The sequence below is a fragment of the Colobus angolensis genome, unplaced genomic scaffold (genome assembly GCF_000951035.1).
Source record: "Colobus angolensis palliatus isolate OR3802 unplaced genomic scaffold, Cang.pa_1.0 Scaffold1, whole genome shotgun sequence".
NCBI classification, from domain to species: domain Eukaryota; kingdom Metazoa; phylum Chordata; class Mammalia; order Primates; family Cercopithecidae; genus Colobus; species Colobus angolensis.
The window spans coordinates 12922179-12939782 of NW_012110918.1; the positions used below are offsets into that span (position 1 = coordinate 12922179).

A 17604-nucleotide genomic window follows, 5' to 3' on the forward strand; every position below is an offset into this window, starting at 1 on the left:
TCACCCCCTGGGTAGCTGGTCAGCGAGGAAGCTAGGGGAGTGACAGCCCCGGCGCAGGGGCCGGACTCGGGACGCGGCCACAGGTGGGCTCCGGGCGCGGGAGGGAGCCCGCGAAGGCGGAGCTGGCAGGGGCCCTGAACCCTTGCCCTCCAGGTCTCGGCCAGAGCCCCGGTCCCGCCCAGCCCCACTGTGGTCTCCCTGCCGGCTCCAGACGGGGATGGGGGCGGGGAGACGGTGGCTCACCTGGCGCCCGCCTCCCAGCACACCGGGCCTGTCTGCTGGGCTGAGGAGGCAGCCCCAGGGGACTGCAGGGGTCAGGCTGGACCGCTGCGGTCCAGGGGCCGGGAGGCCCGGAGTGCTGGTGCAGGCCCTGGGCGGTGATGGGGGCGTCGGGAGCCCAAGGGAAGCAGGGCGGGAAGCGGGCGTCTCTGTAAAGGGCCTTGCTCCTCCAGGGAAGCCCTTGAATCCCTGAGCTGACTGGGAAGGCTGGAGGGTCCTCGCCTCTTCCGACCCCATTCAGGTCGCGCCCTCCGGGCGGCTGGCTGTTTCCTGGCGCGATTGGAAGCAGCCGCGGGACCCCAGTACCACGGACAGCGCTCGCGCCCCAGGGCTGCTTCCCTGTCTCCTCCTGCCCTGGTTTTTTTTCAGGCCCTTATCTGAAGGCAGGATTGGGGGTGGAGCTGCATGGGTCCCCAAAGTTGTGTAACTTCACCCCAGGGTCTCCCTGGGCTTCCCGGAGACCCGCAGCCATCAGTGAGTCCCTTCAGTTGAGGTGGGGGGCAGGCTCCAATCACAGCACCCCAGCTTGTTCATCCTCAAAGGCAGGCTGGGGTCCTGTTCTCTCTGGTTTTCCCAGGGCTGCTGGCAGGGTCTTTATTCCATAGGTGCCCCTGGAATGTTGCTTGAGTGGATACATGGATGGCTGAAACCATTTTAACTTGAGTCCACTCCAAATGCCCCCCAGCTGCCTTGGGGGACATTGAATCCCAGGATGGGGGGCTGGCAGAGGGAGATGCAGATGAGGTGTGTTGGGGGACTTCAGGTTCGGGGCTAAAGGGGGTAGACACTGTTCTCTTAGCACGGTTGTTGGACCCTGGCGGGCAGCCCAGGTCCCCAGCTCTAAGTACAACTCCCTCACTCTGCTGGCCTCTCCCCCAGGGACTAGAGACATGAGTGGGGGAAGTCTGTCCTTGTCCTCAGATTGGGAGGACAAATAGCTGATTTCCCCTGGGATCTCCTGAGCATGGGACAGCACCTTTCCTGTGCCATGACCGTGGCTGTTGTCTCTAGAGCCTCCTGACTTCCTCCGAGGGACCCCAAGATCTGAGCCCCACCCCCAGGCTTGGTGGAATTCAGTGAGGTGTCCTTCTGCACTGAGGGAAGTGTCCCTTGTGCGGTCTCGCCTACTAAATCATGTCTCCTGTCCTTCCTGTTGAGGGTGTGGTCTTTGAGTCTCTCCTTGGGGGAGCTCCCAAGCACCTCTCTGCTTTGGGGTTTTCCTCCTCTCTGCCCAAATCTCTAACAGCTTCCTTTAAATATGGGCTGGGAATTTTGTTGTGCCTTCTATTTTCTTCTGCAATTTTGTGTTTTCTTTAATGGACCAAATTTTAATTAAATACTGCTCTGCCAGTTTCAAATAATGATTAAAATGCATAAAGCAAGTCTTGCATAAAGACACAAACAAGTGTGGAACTTGAGGGTGGGGAGTGGAGGGGCAAAGCCCGGAGGTCTCTGGCATGACTTGTGGGGCTCTCTCCAGGGAGCCTGACTCCATACAAGAGAGAGTTCCTCACCCGGATCTGGGGTTGGTGGGAGGGCACGCCTCTCAGCTCTGCTGGTTCATCAAGCCCCCTGATAGGTTCAAGGTCCCAGAAAAGCCCCAAGGCTGTACTGGTGAGCTCAGCTCTCCTGTTTGGGGCCTAGGATTGATGAGGGAAGCAGCAGGACCCTGGGTCTGGACTTGAGGGAGGAAGGGTTCTGTGCCTTGTTCCCTGCTGTCCCCCTGGGGTTACCCCAGAGCCTGGCTCCTGGTGGATAATCAATAACTACGTGTTGAAGGCAGGAACAGGAGTCCTGTTCTGGCCAGCTCTCCCTCCCACCCAGTGTGACAGCACACACACCTATATTACATCCCTTGCACAGGTATGAGGACACCCTGGCCAGTCTGTGGTGCAGGCTGATGACCCTGAGTGTGCCTGCCTAGGGGAGATGTGTGTTGGGGGGAGCCTGGACATGGGCCATGTGGCCCTGCCCTGGAGATATTACCATCTAGTAGTGGAAGTGGTTGGGGGTGTTCAAAAAAGCTCATGACTGCTGCAGCAACGCCTCTGCATACAGCACTGAAGGTGGCCTGAGTGACTGATAGGGTCCAGGTGGGCTTTGTCTGGACCAATTCCTTGCCCTCTGGCTGGCCTCGGGCCCTGCTGTGTCCATCACTGGTTCTCAAACTTTAGCATGCAGTGGAATCTTCAGGAGACTTTGCTAAAACAGCTTGCTCACTCCACCCCAGAGCCTCAGATTCAGTATTTGGGGTCTGGGCCCAGCATTGGCATTTCTAAGGAGTCTCAGGTGATGCCGACTGCTGGTCTGGGGACCACACTTTGAGGACTGCAGCTGTTAATGAACCAGCTCTGCTTGGAGGCTAGAGCCCGCCCGCCTCATGCCTAAGTGTGCGTCATTCTGCCTTGTGGTTTTTCGTGTGGCTCGGGGCCAGCATCTTGTAGTCTAGCTCTCTTTATCCTGTAGTGGGGGAGCCCTCCTGGGCCTGGAGCTCAGCCCCCATCCTTTCATTCTCCCTTGCTTCCTTCACTTATGCACTCATTCTTAAAGCATTTGTGCATCTGGTACTTGGTGGAGCGCTGGAGCATGATGGCCCTTCCTGCCCTCCTGACCCGCCTCCTTCCTCTCCGCAGGCTTTTTGTCCTGGGCATCGGCTTCTTCACGCTCTGCTTCCTGATGACGTCTCTGGGAGGCCAGTTCTCGGCCCGGCGCCTGGGGGACTCGCCGTTCACCATCCGCACAGAAGGTACCTTGGTGGGGCAAGGAAGTGTGAGATGAATGAGGGTGTTTGTGGGTCAAAGAGGAAGTGCCTCTGAGCCTAGCCCTGTACCTGGCTTTCTGGCCACCCTGTAGGTGGATGTGAGTGGAGGGGGCCTGGGCTTGCGCTGTGTGAGCCTCCATGCACTTTGGCTCTGGTCTGGCAGCCGTCATCAGGCTTTCTCTGGCCTGGATTCTCAGGCCAGGATAGGGCCTTTAAGCCAGGGCCTCCCAGGTCTCAGAAGAGGCTGCCAGTGTTGCTTCTTTAGTTGGGTGTCAGGGGTGAGAGGTCTCTGGATATTACACCTGAACCCTTGAGGCACACATATCCTTGTCTTTGGCCCAGGCTGTGGCCATGTGGGGACGGGTCTGGCCATAGGCTTAAATGTCTTATCTCTAAGCTCTTGGGACACAGGTCCCTCCCAGGCCCCATCACTCCTTGCCCACATGATATTTGCAAGGCAGTGGAATGGAGATCAGAGCATGGGCTTTGGAGGTCTGGCGGGTCTGGGCCTGCATCCTGGTCATCATCTACCAGCTGTGTGCTGTTGGCCGAGTCACCTGGCTTCCCTACAGGGAAGGACAGCAGTGACCTTCTGCAGGGGTTGGATTGAAGGGGCTCACACGTGAACATTACCCAGCATGGTTGGTGCCACATGGCACAAGAGTGACCAACTGGGGGCCCTCCTCCTGAAACTGGGCCCAGCCCCACCTCATCTCACCTAAGGAGGGGTGGGGGTCAGAACTGAGTCCTGCCCACTGTATCATGGGGGTTCTTTTGGTCACTGGTCAAAAGGAGGGACATGGGGTAATAGGGAAACTGAGGCAAGTGGGTTTCTGGAACTGTTTGAAGGCTGGCTCTGTGAGTTTCCCCTGCTCCTCTGGGGAAGTCTCTCCTTGAAGTCTACCTTCTTGAACTTGCAGGGCTTGGGTATCTGGCTCCCCTGTTCTCAGCGATGAATATTGTAGACATCCCAAGTTGAATAGGTTGTCATCTGGGTGGGTGCTGAGGGGCTCTTATTATGCCATCTGTCATCTCATCATTAGATTCATTCCTCTGGTTTCACATGCACTTCTTTAAACTTGCAAAAGCTCTCAGAAGGAATCTCACACTTATTAGTCATTCAAGCCTGAGTGTAAGTTAATTTATCCCGTCTCTGACTCGCAGAGATTCCTCAGTCTCTGAGCCTCCAAGTTTTCCTCTGGTAAATGGGGATGGTAATACCCATTTCCCAGGCTCATCGTGAGGCTGTGCTAAGATAAAGCATGGGAAGGGGCCTCAGCAGCATCTGTCAAACGGCAAACACTCCATCAATACTTAATGGATGTGTCGAGTTGGAAACAGGGGCACTGCAGCAAAGCGTGTTTATGGAAGAGGACCAAGGAGGTGCTGGAATGTCTATGTAGGAGAGGCTGAGGATTGAGGTGGGCAGGGGTGGGAGGAGGCAGTCGTGAAGGTGCACCGGAAGGGTGGCTTGAGGGAGGGCTGGTGGGAAAAGTGGTGCATGGGAAGTTGGAGTATAGACAGAGATTCATAAAGTACCTGGCTGCCACCCCTGGAAAGGGGGTGTGCCTATCTGGGTGGGCTGCTACAGAGGCCTTGAGGAAACTGAACCTCCAGAAAGGTCAGGGGTCTAAGAGGTGGGAATTAGGGGTCGGGGAGAGGAGGGGTTTTTGGCTGGGCTCTGGTTTTTATGCCTATCTCCCTAAAGGGGTTGGAGGTAACTCACCTACCCCATGGCTCTTGCCCCATCTGGGCGGGATCAGGCTCAGTGGTCCAGAGTACAAGGGGTGTGGGAGCCCTGCTGTGCTCCGTGCTGTGCAGTTTTGCTTGGGTATGGGAGTGGGAGTCCAACCCTAGCTGCAGGTCTGGGTCTAAAGATGGATGGAACCACATAGGGGAGAGCACTTGCCCAAGGTCATACAATTGGACTAGAGGTGAGTGTGCATATGTGTGTACATGTGCATGTGTGTGCATGTGTGTGTGCATGTGCATGTGTGTGCATGTGCATGGGCTTAAACTTTTTAATGGGGTATAATAGACACAAATGAACAATCCATGCAACTAACAACCCAGATCAAGGAACAGAACATGATCAGCTCCCAAGTGTTCCCATGCCACTTCACAGTCATTACTCACCCAAAGATAGTCATGACCTGACTTCTGATCGCGTAGAAGAGTTCTGCCTGTTTTTTGGACTTTGTGAGCGTGGAATCGTTTTGGGAGTTGATATGGTTTGGCTGTGTCCCCACCCAAATCTCATCTTGAATTGTAGTTCCCATAATCTCCACTTCTTGTGGAGTGGACCCTGTGGGAGGTCATTGAATCATGGGGGTGGTTTACCTCCATGCTGTTCTTGTGATAGTGAGTGAGTTCTCACAAGATCTGATGGTTTTATGAGGGGCTTTTCCCCTTTTGCTTGGTACTTCCCCTTCCTGCTGCCATGTGAAGAAGGACATGTTTGCTTCCCCTTCCGCCATGATTGTAAGTTTCCTGAGGCCTCCCCAGCCATGCTGGACTCTGAGTCAATTAAACCTTTTTCCTCTATAAATTACCCAGTCTTGGGTATGTCTTTAGTAGCAACGTTGAGAATGAACTAATACAGGAGTAGTCTTTTGTGTGTGGCTTTTCTCTCAATAGTACATGTGTGAGACTCACTATCTTGTATGTGGTTGCATACATATCTTGTATGTCACTTGCACTTTTGCACTGTTTTTTTATTTTTATTTTTTTGCTGTGTAGCTTTCCATTGTGTGAGTACACCACCATATTTTTTTTTTTTATACTTTAAGTTCTAGGGTACATGTGCACAATGTGCAGGTTTTTTACATATGTATACATGTGCCATGTTGGTGTGCTGCACCCATTAACTCATCATTTACATTAGGTATACCTCCTAATGCTATCCCTCCCCCCTCCCCTCTCCCCACAATAGGCCCCGGTATGTGATGTTCCCCTTCCTGTGTCCAAGTGATCTCATTGTTCAATTCCCACCTATGAGTGAGAACATGTATACACCACCATATTTTTATCCATCCGATCATTGGTGGGCATTTGGTTGTTTCCAATTTTGGGCTTTTGCGAACAGTGCTGCTATGAATAGTTTAGTGCACGTCTTTTGGTAAACACATGTAGGCATTTCTGTTGGGTATACCTAGGAGTGGAGATTCTACATGTTGTAACGTTGGTTCTCAGACCAAGTTTATCCAAGCCAGTCTTTTCACATTTCCCAGGCCTCAGAAGCTGAGTGCCTGGAATACAGAACTGAAGTCTGGGAGAAGGAGGAGAAAAAGGGGCCGCTGGGAACCTGGGAGAGCTGACCCTGATTCACTTTAGATCCTGATTTGCAGTGTTCCCCGTGATTTCTTTCATACCCTTGGATCAAGCTAATTTGCTTGGGCAGACCCAAGGCAGGGACTCAGGCGGGGAAAGCAGTTTGCAGTGTGGGTTTAACATCCTGATCCTGCAAGAGAAGCCCCTCAAACCACATCCCCACACAGTGCCTGGGGCAGCCCTGCCGAAAACCAAGGAGGTGCCCGCATTTCCACCTAGGAGATGCCTGAGGGAAGGATTAGGGCTTCAAGGGAGGTGCTTGGCAGATTGCTTGGCTGAATCAGGCCTGGGAAGGGATCTTGGAAGTTCTGGGCCAGGGTTGGGTTGTTGGTTAATGCACATTTTGTTACGTAAAAGAAATCTGTGGAGTCTAGACAACCCCAGAGCAGAATCAGGAGAAGGAAATCCTCTAAGGCCCTGCTATTTAGAAAAAAAAAAAAAAAAAAAAAAGGCCGGGCGCGGTGGCTCAAGCCTGTAATCCCAGCACTTTGGGAGGCCAAGACGGGCGGATCACGAGGTCAGGAGATCGAGACCATCCTGGCTAACACGGTGAAACCCCGTCTCTACTAAAAAATACAAAAAAACTAGCCGGGCGAGGTGGCGGGCACCTGTAGTCCCAGCTACTCGGGAGGCTGAGGCAGGAGAATGGCGTTAACCCGGGAGACGGAGCTTGCAGTGAGCTGAGATCCGGCCACTGTACTCCAGCCTGGGCGACAGAGCGAGACTCTGTCTCAAAAAAAAAAAAAAAAAAAAATCATTGCATTGGTCACCAAAACAATCTGTGTACAAATGGGAAAAACCATCTCTCCTCCCCGTCAAACCAGTGACAAGTGACACAAGTGACAGAAGTGGGGACCCACATGGACTGTGGCTGCGAAGGGGGAGGGAGGAGAAGGCTCTTCTCGAAAAGAAGAGCAGGGCGTCATTCAGCCTCTTGTGGACTGTGGTCTATGTGCGGGGCCTCCAAATTCTCCTCTGTGCCTGTTTATACTTCATGATAAACTCTGCGTACTTTGGGGGATGAAATGTGACTGACATCTCTTTCGGTATTCTGCACACTCATCTGAACGATTTGAGAGAGGAGGCTGCATGGGGAATCATGACCCAGAGGAGATCTGACTTCATTCCCTCTTGCTGCATTTGGGCCAGGCCTGGACCCTGGGGAGGGCTTTCCGGCATTGCCCCCTCCCAGGCAGCTCTGCCCCACTTCCCACCCTAGGCCCTCCTCCTGTCTCCTGCCCTTCCAGCCCTTCTCTCCTAGGCCTCCTTCCCCATGTGGCTGCAGACAGGGCTGTGGGGCTGTTTCCTGCCCTCTGACTTGTCTTGAAGAAGTAGTGGTAGGAGTCTGGGCGTGGTGGCTCATGCTTGTAAGCCCAACACTTTGAGAGGCTGAGGCAGGTGGATCACCTGAGGTCAGGAGTTCGAGACCAGCCTGGCCAACATGGTGAAACCCGTTTCTACTAAAAATACAAAAATTAGCAGGCTGTGGTGGCACATGCTGTAATCCCAGCTCCTCAGGAGGCTGAGGCAGGAGAATTGCTTGAACCTGGGAGGAGGAGGCTGCAGTGAACCGAGATTGTGCCACTGCACTCCAGCCTACGTGACAGAGCGAGACTCCGTCCTGGGTTTAAAAAACAACAACAACAACAAAAAGTGGTGGTAGGAGACCATGTTTTGGGAGGGGTCTGTAGGTTGGAAGTCCATGGCACAGCTGCATGTGTCTACTGCACCCTGCCAGACCTCCCAGGCCTCCTCCAGGAATTGAACCTGGGGAAGGCTCCCTGGCTCCGTGGATGGTTCTGGCTCTGGCCCTTGGTGCTGAGGGGCCCTGGGGCTCTTCTCTCAGGCTCAATGGATGGGGGCCCAGGGCCCGGAAGTCTGAGGGAGAGCCTGATGTGGCCTCCCACGGCCTGTCCTTTTCTCTGCTGCCCGGAGCCCAGAGCGCCCGTGGCCTCAGCTGGTTTCTGTGGTGAGCAAGTCCAGAGAGACAAATGTGCACATTTCTCCAGCTGCACAAACACCCAGTCACAGCTCCCTTCTCAGTGCCAGGGAGGTCTCTGCTTTCTGGAGAGATGGGGGCTCATTCAATTTCCAATGGCAAAGGGTGGGGATGGGGACAAGAAAAAGGGGACGAAGGAGGATGAGAGAGACAGAGAGAGACACAGAGCGTCTGGGGAGGGGATGGGGCCTCTGTGGGTAATAAACACACCCCGTCGGAAGATGAGAGGATCTATTTGTATCTCCCAGCATCCCAGCTTTCCTTATTTATATGGAAATATGGAGGGAACATGTGCCTGTTCTGAGATGTATCACTGGGGCCTCACATGAAATCTATTTCAATTTAGCTGACACCAAGAGTGGTGAAGTGACTCGGGGGAAGCGATGTCAGCTGGCTCTGCTGACAGTCCCAGGGCCAGTGGTGGCTTTTAGGGGAGTGGGTCACTGGGGGAAGGTCGGCCTAACCTGCTTCCCTCCTGGGTACCCACCCCTGCCTTGTCTTTGGGCATTTTTAGAGTAGAAAATGTGCCTGGTACCCCAAGGGCTCATTGGGAAGGGGCGGGGCTATCTCCCCAGGTCTCAGGGCTTTCTGGAGTTCCATGCCATCTGCAGAAGATGGGAGCAGCTCCTGAGCCCCTGGAACTGGGGGGTGGGACTCTTGCTGCCTTGGTCCAGGTGGGGCTTGAAGAACTATAGATGGGGGATGTGGCTCTGTGGGCATGGTCATCGTGAAACCCAGGCTGCAATGACCCATGCCTCTGTATGCCCTCAGGGTTTTCGTTTGTTTGTTTGCGAGAGGGTCTCGCTCTGTTGCCCAGGCGGGAGTGCAGTGGTGCAATCACGGCTCACTGCAGCCTCAATCTCATGGGCTCCAGCAATCCTCCCACCTCAGCCCTGAAAGTAGCTGGGATTACAGGCACATGCCACCATGCCTGGCTAATCTTTGTATTTTTTATTGAAAAGGGGTTTTGCCATGTTGCCCAGGCTGATCTTGAACTCCCGAGCTCAAGCGATCCATCCACCTGGACCGCCCCAAGTGCTGAGATTATAGGCATGAGCCACTGCGCCTGGCCTGCTGCCAGCTTTTATAGGAGTGATTCTTTCTTTTCCCATTTCTCGAATCTCTGGAGGCAATTAGGGGAAGTCAGAAACGGAAGTCAGGGTGATAGAGACTCAGAGCTCAATGAGCCCAGCCCCCTCGTTTTACATGAGAGTAAACTGAGGCCAAGAGAAGGACGGTGACCTGCCCACCTGTCTGGTCCGTGGCAGAGCAGGCCTGGAGTCCAGGCTTCTGCCGCACCCCTCTTGACCGGGCCCATGCCACCATGCCGCTGCTGCAGCCTCTGCTTTGTTGACTCTCAGGGGCCCCCGCAGCTCTAGGCCAGACCTCATAGTTTTTGGCCCATCAGCTGTTTTTCAGCCTGTGCAATGGGGCTGGGAGCGTGGGGTGTGGGTGGGGAGCTGTGACCGTGAGGTTTCTGGGAGGGGCTCAGGCGATGGGCAGGAGCACAGGAAGCTTGGGGTGGGCTTGGAGAGTGGGACTGGTACAGCAACAGACAGGGTGCCAGGCCTGAGGCACTCCAGGGAACACAGCATCACCCCAAAAGCCATGCTGTGGGCTCAGCACTAGTGGGGTGCTGCATCTGCAGGAGCGAGCTGCTGACCAGGCTCTGTGGTCAGTCAGGCCTGAGTGCTCTGGCCACAGCACCGCTACAGTGTCCCAGCTGTGGTCTGTTATTCCTTTTTTCACCTTAGTCCTTTGGAGAAAGGACTACTCCAGCCTGAGCTGTGAGCGACAGCCCACCAGGGCTGCCCAGTGAGGCCAGGCAGGCTGTGTACTGCACGACTCCATGATACCCTTCAAGTGGTCACAATACCAGTGGTGCCCCGTGGACTTGTGGAAAGCAGTGGCCAGGCAGGTCATCTGAGTCCTCCAGTTTTTTTTAGCTGAAATGATGGGAATCTCTTCATTTACTCTGTGCTACAAGCACTGGTTGCAAGCTCGGTATTGAATTTGGATGGTGGGCTTGGGCAGCCATCTCTGAAATGAGAGTGATCTGAAAAAGTAAACTATTGCCCCCACCTCTGGGAAGCTCAAAGAGAGAGTGAGCCATCTATATCCTGTTTTCATCCCACTACTTTGGAGAAGGACTACTCCAGCCCAAGCTATGAGCGATGGCTCACCAGAGCTGCCCAGATTAACCGATTGAGTGTGTGAGTGCGTGGGGAGGGCGTGAGAGGCTGGAGGGACCTGAGTTAGTGTCATTTCATGCTAGTGTGAAATTGCCCGGTCCCAGCTGAGTTTTTGAAAATCCACTCTGTTTTCCGTAGAGGGACTTGCGGGGAGGTCTTTGCTGCTTCAGCTCTTGGGGTGGGGAGGAAATATGCCCATTTTCTCCAATGCCCAACCCCATCCCTGAGCCTTCCTGGGCATCTCTGCCTCTCTCTCCTCCTTTTCTTCTGCCCCCTACTTCCCCCCTGCTCCCATTCATGCCTATTCTTCAGAGCCAGGAGCCCTGTGTCTTTAAGGAAATTGCAGCTTCTCCCGTTTTGCAGCCCTAGCCTGGCTGGCATTTCCACGGTGTGTGAGTGGCCCCTCCCCAGCTCCTGTGGCCTCCCTTCTGACCTCAGGCGGATTCACCTGGCAGGGGAGCCCCACCAGGGGGTGACTTATATCAGGGTGGGAACGTGGCAGCAGTGGCTGGGCCGGCCGGAGCCAGGGAAGAAGGACAGAAGCAAAGCAGAAATGTGACAGCAGCCCCGGTGATGCAGAGGCTGCTGGCTGCCCCTGCTCAGCCCACAGCCTCTAGTTCCTTCTCTCCTCTCCCTGCTCCGCCTCTTCTCAGTGGCCTCTCTCTTGTCACCTTCCTGGTGCTGTGATGTTGGTCTGCAGATGGGGCCTGTTATTCTTGCCTTGAGACAGGGATGCTGAAGCTCAGAGCCATTCAGTGACTGCCCCGGTCACACGGGGGTCAGCAGGCAGAGGCCCCAGGCCCCTTGCCCTCCCCAGGTGGGGTGACTGCAGTGTGCTCTACTTGGTCTCGGGGCTCCCTGGCAGGGCTGAGCTTGGGCACCCTGGTGGTAACATTCTCGGCAATGCAGCTTTCCCCAGCTTCCCCAGCTTCCCCGTCTCTCTTCCTCACTCTCCTGCCGAGGTTTCCATTAGCTCCCGTTTAAACTACTCACTCTCAAACCCTTGTCCCAGGCTCTGCTTCTGGGGAGCTCAACCCATGGCATCCTCCACTGGGCCCCTGGGCTGGCAGCCTGAGCGTCAAAGGTTCGCATCCCCAGGTCACTTGGCTCATTTTTGGGGAGTGATTTCAAGCCCAACCCATAGGGGTTTGGCAGGAGCTGAGTTGGGGATTTTAGTGCCTGGAGCCCAGCACCCTATGGACTGTGTGGAGCGGCAATGTGAAGCCTTCAGATTTAATTTAAAAGGAAGGCGAGAGCTCGCTCCTGCACACTGGCACGTGCAGCGCTAATGATCGGGAATGATTAGAAAGGAAGCCGTGGAGGATTGCAGTCTGGCTGATGGGATCTTGGTCGAAATGCCTCATTTTCATTTAATTTTCTTCTTCACAAGGTCTTCCCTACCCAGGCTGGGAGCAGAGGGAAGAGCAGGCACCTCAGCCCCAGGGAACCTGCCCTTGTCAGTTGATCTTTGAGAACCCAAAGACCAGCTGGAGATTCAGAACACATGCATTAGGGTTTCCTACAGGAGGGTCCAGGGAAGAGGGATGGAGAAGAGATGGGGTTAGGGCCCAGAGGCCGGGCAGGAGAAGGAGGGCTGGGGAAGCAACAGGGCCCTGGGCCCCTGAACACAGGCTCCCAACTTCCCTGCATGTCCGGATCTGTGAGGAGCAAGGAAAGCGCAGATTCCTGGGCCCCGGACCCTAGACAGTTGAATTGGCAAATCTAGACCAAGGCCCAGAAATCTGAATTTTAATAGCCTGGCTAGAAGATTCAGATGCTGCTGGGTGATTGGCCGCACTGCTAGGAACCCTGATCTAGAAGTCCTGCCTGGAGCTTGCTGTTTGGGGGCTCTGGGGCTTCTGTCCCAGTGCTGGGCCTTCTCTGCCATCTCACAGATATGAGGGTTGTTGGGCCCCAGGACACCTCAAAGATTACATCTAAATCTCCATTTTACAGTTGACAAAATTGAGGCCCCAGAGGGCTTAGGAAATGATCCCAATGTCACATGGCTGGTGGGGACAGGGCTGCCCAGGGCTCTCACTCCACCACAATGCTGTTCTCTGCACCGCAAAACAATGCAGCAAAGGGGTCAGGAGTGCCTGGGAAGATAGGGCTGAGGCTGGGGTCTGGTGTTGGTGCTGGGGGGCATTGGGGCCAGCTTTGTCTGAGCTGCCCCAGCCCGGACACCAGGTGGCCTCAGGTGGCCTCCAGGCCGCTCGGGCCTCCTCTAACCATACTCACACTCTGCCCACAGTGATGGGGGGCCCCGAGTCTCGCGGCATCCTGCGCAAGATGAGCGACCTGCTGGAGCTGATGGTGAAGCGCATGGACGCCCTGGCCAGGCTGGAGAACGTCAGTGAGCTGCACCGGGCTGGCGGCGACCTGCACTTTCCCGCAGACAGGTGAGGGGATGCGGGGAGGAGGCACGCGGAGCAGGGGAGCGGTGGCACCTGCCACTCTGCCCGGGATGCTGTCCGTCATCTCCTTTTGTGAATCTGGAGAAGATTTTGACTATACGATAATACAGCCCAGAGCGCACTTCTACCACCCAAATTTAACAACTGTTAACATTTTGTCGCATTTGTGGCCTGTTTTCCTCTTTAAATAAAACATCACAGATGAAAACTGAAGGGCCTTTTAACGACTCCTCCCTAGAGACAAGTGCCTCCCTGAATTTGCTGTGAGTTTTTCCAGTCCATTCCAAGCACATTTGCACATATGTTTAATACACACACACATTATAAATGCATAGTGTGTGATTTTAACAAATTCCATGTAAGTGGCATCTCACAGCACTTATTCCACTGCCTTTTTTTTTTTTTTTTGAGATGGAATCTCACTCTGTCACCCAGGCTGGAGAGTGCAATGGCATAGTCTCAGCCCACTGCAACCTCCGTCTCCCAGGTTCAAGCAGTTCCCCTGCCTCAGCCTCCCACGTAGCTGGGACTACAGGCGCATGCCACCACACCTGACTAATTTTTGTGTTTTTAGTACAGACAGGGTTTTACTATGTTGGCGAGGCTCGTCTCGAACTCCTAACCTCGTGATCCACCCACTTTGGCCTCCCAAAGTTGGGATTACATCTACTGCCTTTTAAATATTAAAAAAAAAATTTTTTTTGAGACAGTCTTACTCTGGGCTGGAGTTAAGTGACATAGATCTTGGCTCACTGCAACCTCTGCCTCCCAGGTTCAAGTGATTCTTGTGACTCAGCCTCCTGAGTAGCTGGGATTACAGGAGTGCACCACCACACCAGTTAGTTTTTCTGTTCTTTTTAGTAGAGACGGGGTTTCACCATGTTGGCCAGGCTGGTCTCCAAACTCCTGACCTCGGGTGATCCACCCGTCTCAGCCTCCCAGAGTGCTGAGATTACAGGCATGAGCCACCCAGCCTTTTTTTAAAATATTTTTTTTGTGATGATTTTGAACTCTGTGTTGAGGGCATGTTACTAATGTACCCCTGGCCATTTTTGCCAAGTAGAACTTTCTGGTTTATTTATTCTAAATATTCTCCTACTCCGGCCAGGATGTCTGAGAGCCCCAGAGTCTGTGCTGCTATCCTACATGCCCCAGCAGCATCTCCGGGGCACATGTGGTGTGACATCCAAATCATGTGTCCTAGGTATGTGAGGCATCTCCTGGACCTCAGAGAACAGGAGTGCAGGAGGTCAGGCCGTCCTGACTGGCCCCTAGAAGTGGATGTGGAAGGAGGGACTTTGACCCCCACCCTATTCCAGGGAGACAAGCTCCACTTTCCCTCTTTTATATATTGGAGTTCTTTATGACATGGATTTGCTAAATGTATTCTAGCTGCTAAAAATTAAACTTGAAACACACTTTTAGACCATTTGCAGAAAAGCTGTCTCTCAGCCAGCGTGTGTGATGGAAAAGCCAAAGCGCTCGGCATTTCTAAAGTACGGAGTTGGGTGAAACAGAAGGAAACGCCGACCTGCAGGAGGTCACCGTGCCCACAGGAGGGTCGGAGGGACGCCTGCCTGAGTCAAGCCTGAAACACAGTGCGCCTGTGCGGACTGGTGTGGGATCCTGTGCCATGTAGCCTGCTGGTGCTGGGCTGTTGGCCATAGGGCTAACCTCTAACTGGCCTTGCCGATTGAGTGAATGTCCTGGATGCCTGGTAGGCCAACGTGGTGTGAGCATCATTACCCTCATATTAGCTGACATTTACTCAAAGTGCACTAAGCACCTGGCATGGTTCTTAGTGCATAAGTGCCGTGATCTTACCTATCTCACAAATCATCTTATAGTTTAATCTTTAAAGATTTAATTAAATCTTTCCTCTCACAGAGGAGGAAACTTTTTCTCCCAGAGGAAGAAACTGAGGCACAGAGAAGTTCAGTAACTCACCCAAAGTTGCACAGCTGTAAGAGGCTGGACCCGGCTTTGGGTTCAGGCCGACTGGCTCCACAGCCCACATTTCTAAGCACTGTGTGCTTGATGATTCATTAAATATGTGGTTATGTGTGGTTTGGTTTTTGTCCCTTTCTAAGAGGTTTTATTTATTTATTTATTTTTTGAGATGGAGTCTTGCTCTGTTGCCCAGGCTGGAGACCAGCAGTGGCACGGTCTCGAGTCACTGCAGCCTCTGCCTCCTGGGTTCAAGCAATTCCTCTGCCTCAGCCTCCCAAGTAGCTGGGATTACAGGTGTGTGTGACACCATGCCCAGCTAATTTTTGTTTTTTGTTTTTTGTGTTTTGAGATGGAGTCTCACTCTGTTGCCCAGGCTGGAGTGCAGTGGCACGATCTTGGCTCACTGCAAACTCTGCCTCCCGGGTTCAAGCGATTCTCCTGCCTCAGCCTCCCGAGTAGCTGGGATTACAGGCACGTGACACCATGCCCAGCTGATTTTTGTATCTTTAGTAGAGACGGGTGTCACCATGTTGGCCAGGATGGTCTTGATTTCCTGACCTTGTGATCCACCTGCCTTGGCTTCCGAAAGTGCTGAGATTACAGTTGTGAGCCACTGTGCCCAGCCTAATTTTTGTATTTTTAGTAGAGACGGGATTTTGTCCTATTGCCTAGGTTGGTCTTGAACTCCTGAACTCAGGTGATCCACCCTCTCGGCCTCCCAAAGTTCTGGGATTATAGGTGTGAACCACCGCGCCTGGCCTACTGGATTTGTTTTTTAAAAAGATCATTCTGACTGCTGAGTGAAAACTGGATTAACAGGGTGGCAGGAGGGGAAGCAGCGAGGCTGTGGTAGAGATGAGGAGTACTGGCAAAGGGATCTCAGCTTCCTTGGAAATCCCCCTGAGGCATTAGGCCATATTCTATTCCTCTCTGTGTGCACGGATCCTTCTTCTCTGACACTGTCTGTGTGCCCTCAGATCCAGCCCCTGGCCCCCGGCTCCGTCTTTCTCCCTCGGATCCAGTCCTTTGCCCCTCTTTCATTCTTTCTGCTTTCCTGTCTGCCCCCAGCTGTGCCTCTGATGCAGCCTTTGTCCGCAGGCCTGTTCGCCAGGTCAGGAGCAGGCCTTGTTGATCTCTGTTGAGGATATTGCTGCGGGCAGCAGAGCTGAGGGTCCAGTGGACCTGGACTCCAGATCTGCCTTCTTGGGCTGGAGATGGTACTGCTGACACATCCAGTGGTTCTCTGATTTGTTCCAGTCCTGGCCTGTGCCTCCCTCCCCTGCCGTGCCCTTTGTCTCCTCCTGGGGAAGGAGGGAACTTGTTGGGGAAGGGGGAACACGTGCCACCTCCCAGCTCCCTCCTGAGAAATCGCAACCATCCATGTGGGTAGACCCCATCACACCCACAGGCAGAGCCATCAATTTCAGGGACACTGTGGTTGCTGGTTTCAGGGAGAGAAATGGTGGGTGTGTCGAGGGCCTGTGAAAGCCACCTGCTCACACGCCCCTGTGCACAAACACTGCTGCCCCCTCCCCACCCTGAACCTGACTCCAGGTTAACCAACCTGCAGCTAGACCGGCAAGAGTCCTGCAGGAGTGCCTGCTGCTGCGTTTCCAGAAAACCCACAGGTGCCTGCACTTGGATTCCCCACTTAGAAATTTCCTGTGGCTTAAAAAACACCTCCACTGTTCTTCCTCAGCCCCTTTGGAAGCTTCTGGGCTGCCGCCTTCCACTCATGGCTGGTGTGTCCTCAGGGAAAGTAAATTTGTGATTTTAGCCTAGGAAAACATAATTAGGGAGGCAGATTTGCTGCAAATGGCATCGTATTATGTATCCTAAAGCCGAATAGTAATGATCTTTGAATTTTCCATAAGGCCATAAAACCACCGAAATTTGAGGCTGTCTGGATTGAGGAGGTCAGTCTGTATTTGTTGAATGCCTAGTGTGTGCAGAGTCTGGGCTGGAGATTTGAGAGCAAGTGGAGGGCACAAAAGAGATGGAATTCCACTGCATGCCCGGTGCCCAGCCTGGCCGGTGGCCGTTGGGAGTGGGGCAGACCTGAGCGGCCCTGGGCTTTGCGAGCCTCAGGTTCTTCAAGTGTGTTAGAGATGATGCTGATGGGAGGCCTGGGCCCTGTGCTCGGCACTCAGAAGAATAGCTTGTCTCCTTTCCTTTCCTTGTACTGTTAGGGTCTAGAGAAGGGGGTGACCCAGCCATGCTGTGGGAGGCTTAGAATCACCAAGTCCCCATAGCACAGGGGGAGTTTGGAACAGCCTTGAAGGAAGGACATTTTGACTGGGGAGACAGCCAGCGCTCTGGACAGAGGGAAGGAGCAGATGACCCTGCAGATCCAGACGTGGCTGAGCCCGAGGGAGGCAGACCAGGGAGGAGGGGCTACCTGGGAGCACTGTGGCTGGAGGACCTGGTGAGTGAGGGGCAGTGGTGGGCTTGAACCCTGAACTTTGATGGCTCTAAAAACCACCTTCAGGCCAGGTGTGGTGTCTCATGCCTGTAATCCCAGCACTTTGGGAGGCCGAGGTGGTCGGATCACCTGAGGTCGGGAGTTCAAGACCAGCCTGAACAACATGGAGAAACCCTGTCTCTACTAAAAATACAAACATTAGCCAGGCGTGGTGGCACATGCCTGTAATCCCAGCTACTCAGGAGGCTGAGGCA

At 53.9% G+C, this 17604-nt stretch overlaps 1 protein-coding gene across 3 annotated transcripts in view; it reads left to right on the forward strand.

The window, feature by feature from the left end:
* MGAT5B (mannosyl (alpha-1,6-)-glycoprotein beta-1,6-N-acetyl-glucosaminyltransferase, isozyme B) overlaps window positions 1–17604 on the forward strand; it is a 102784-nt gene that overhangs the window by 1191 nt on the left and 83989 nt on the right. For 2 of the 3 annotated variants that reach the window (XM_011952573.1, XM_011952641.1), the window contains exons 2-3: window positions 2913–3025; window positions 12816–12963. In XM_011952573.1, coding sequence (XP_011807963.1) covers window positions 2913–3025; window positions 12816–12963 — 261 coding nt within the window. Of the gene's footprint in view, window positions 1–2708; window positions 3026–12815; window positions 12964–17604 lie in introns of those variants that run through there. The other variant, XM_011952505.1, reaches the window with a different exon arrangement.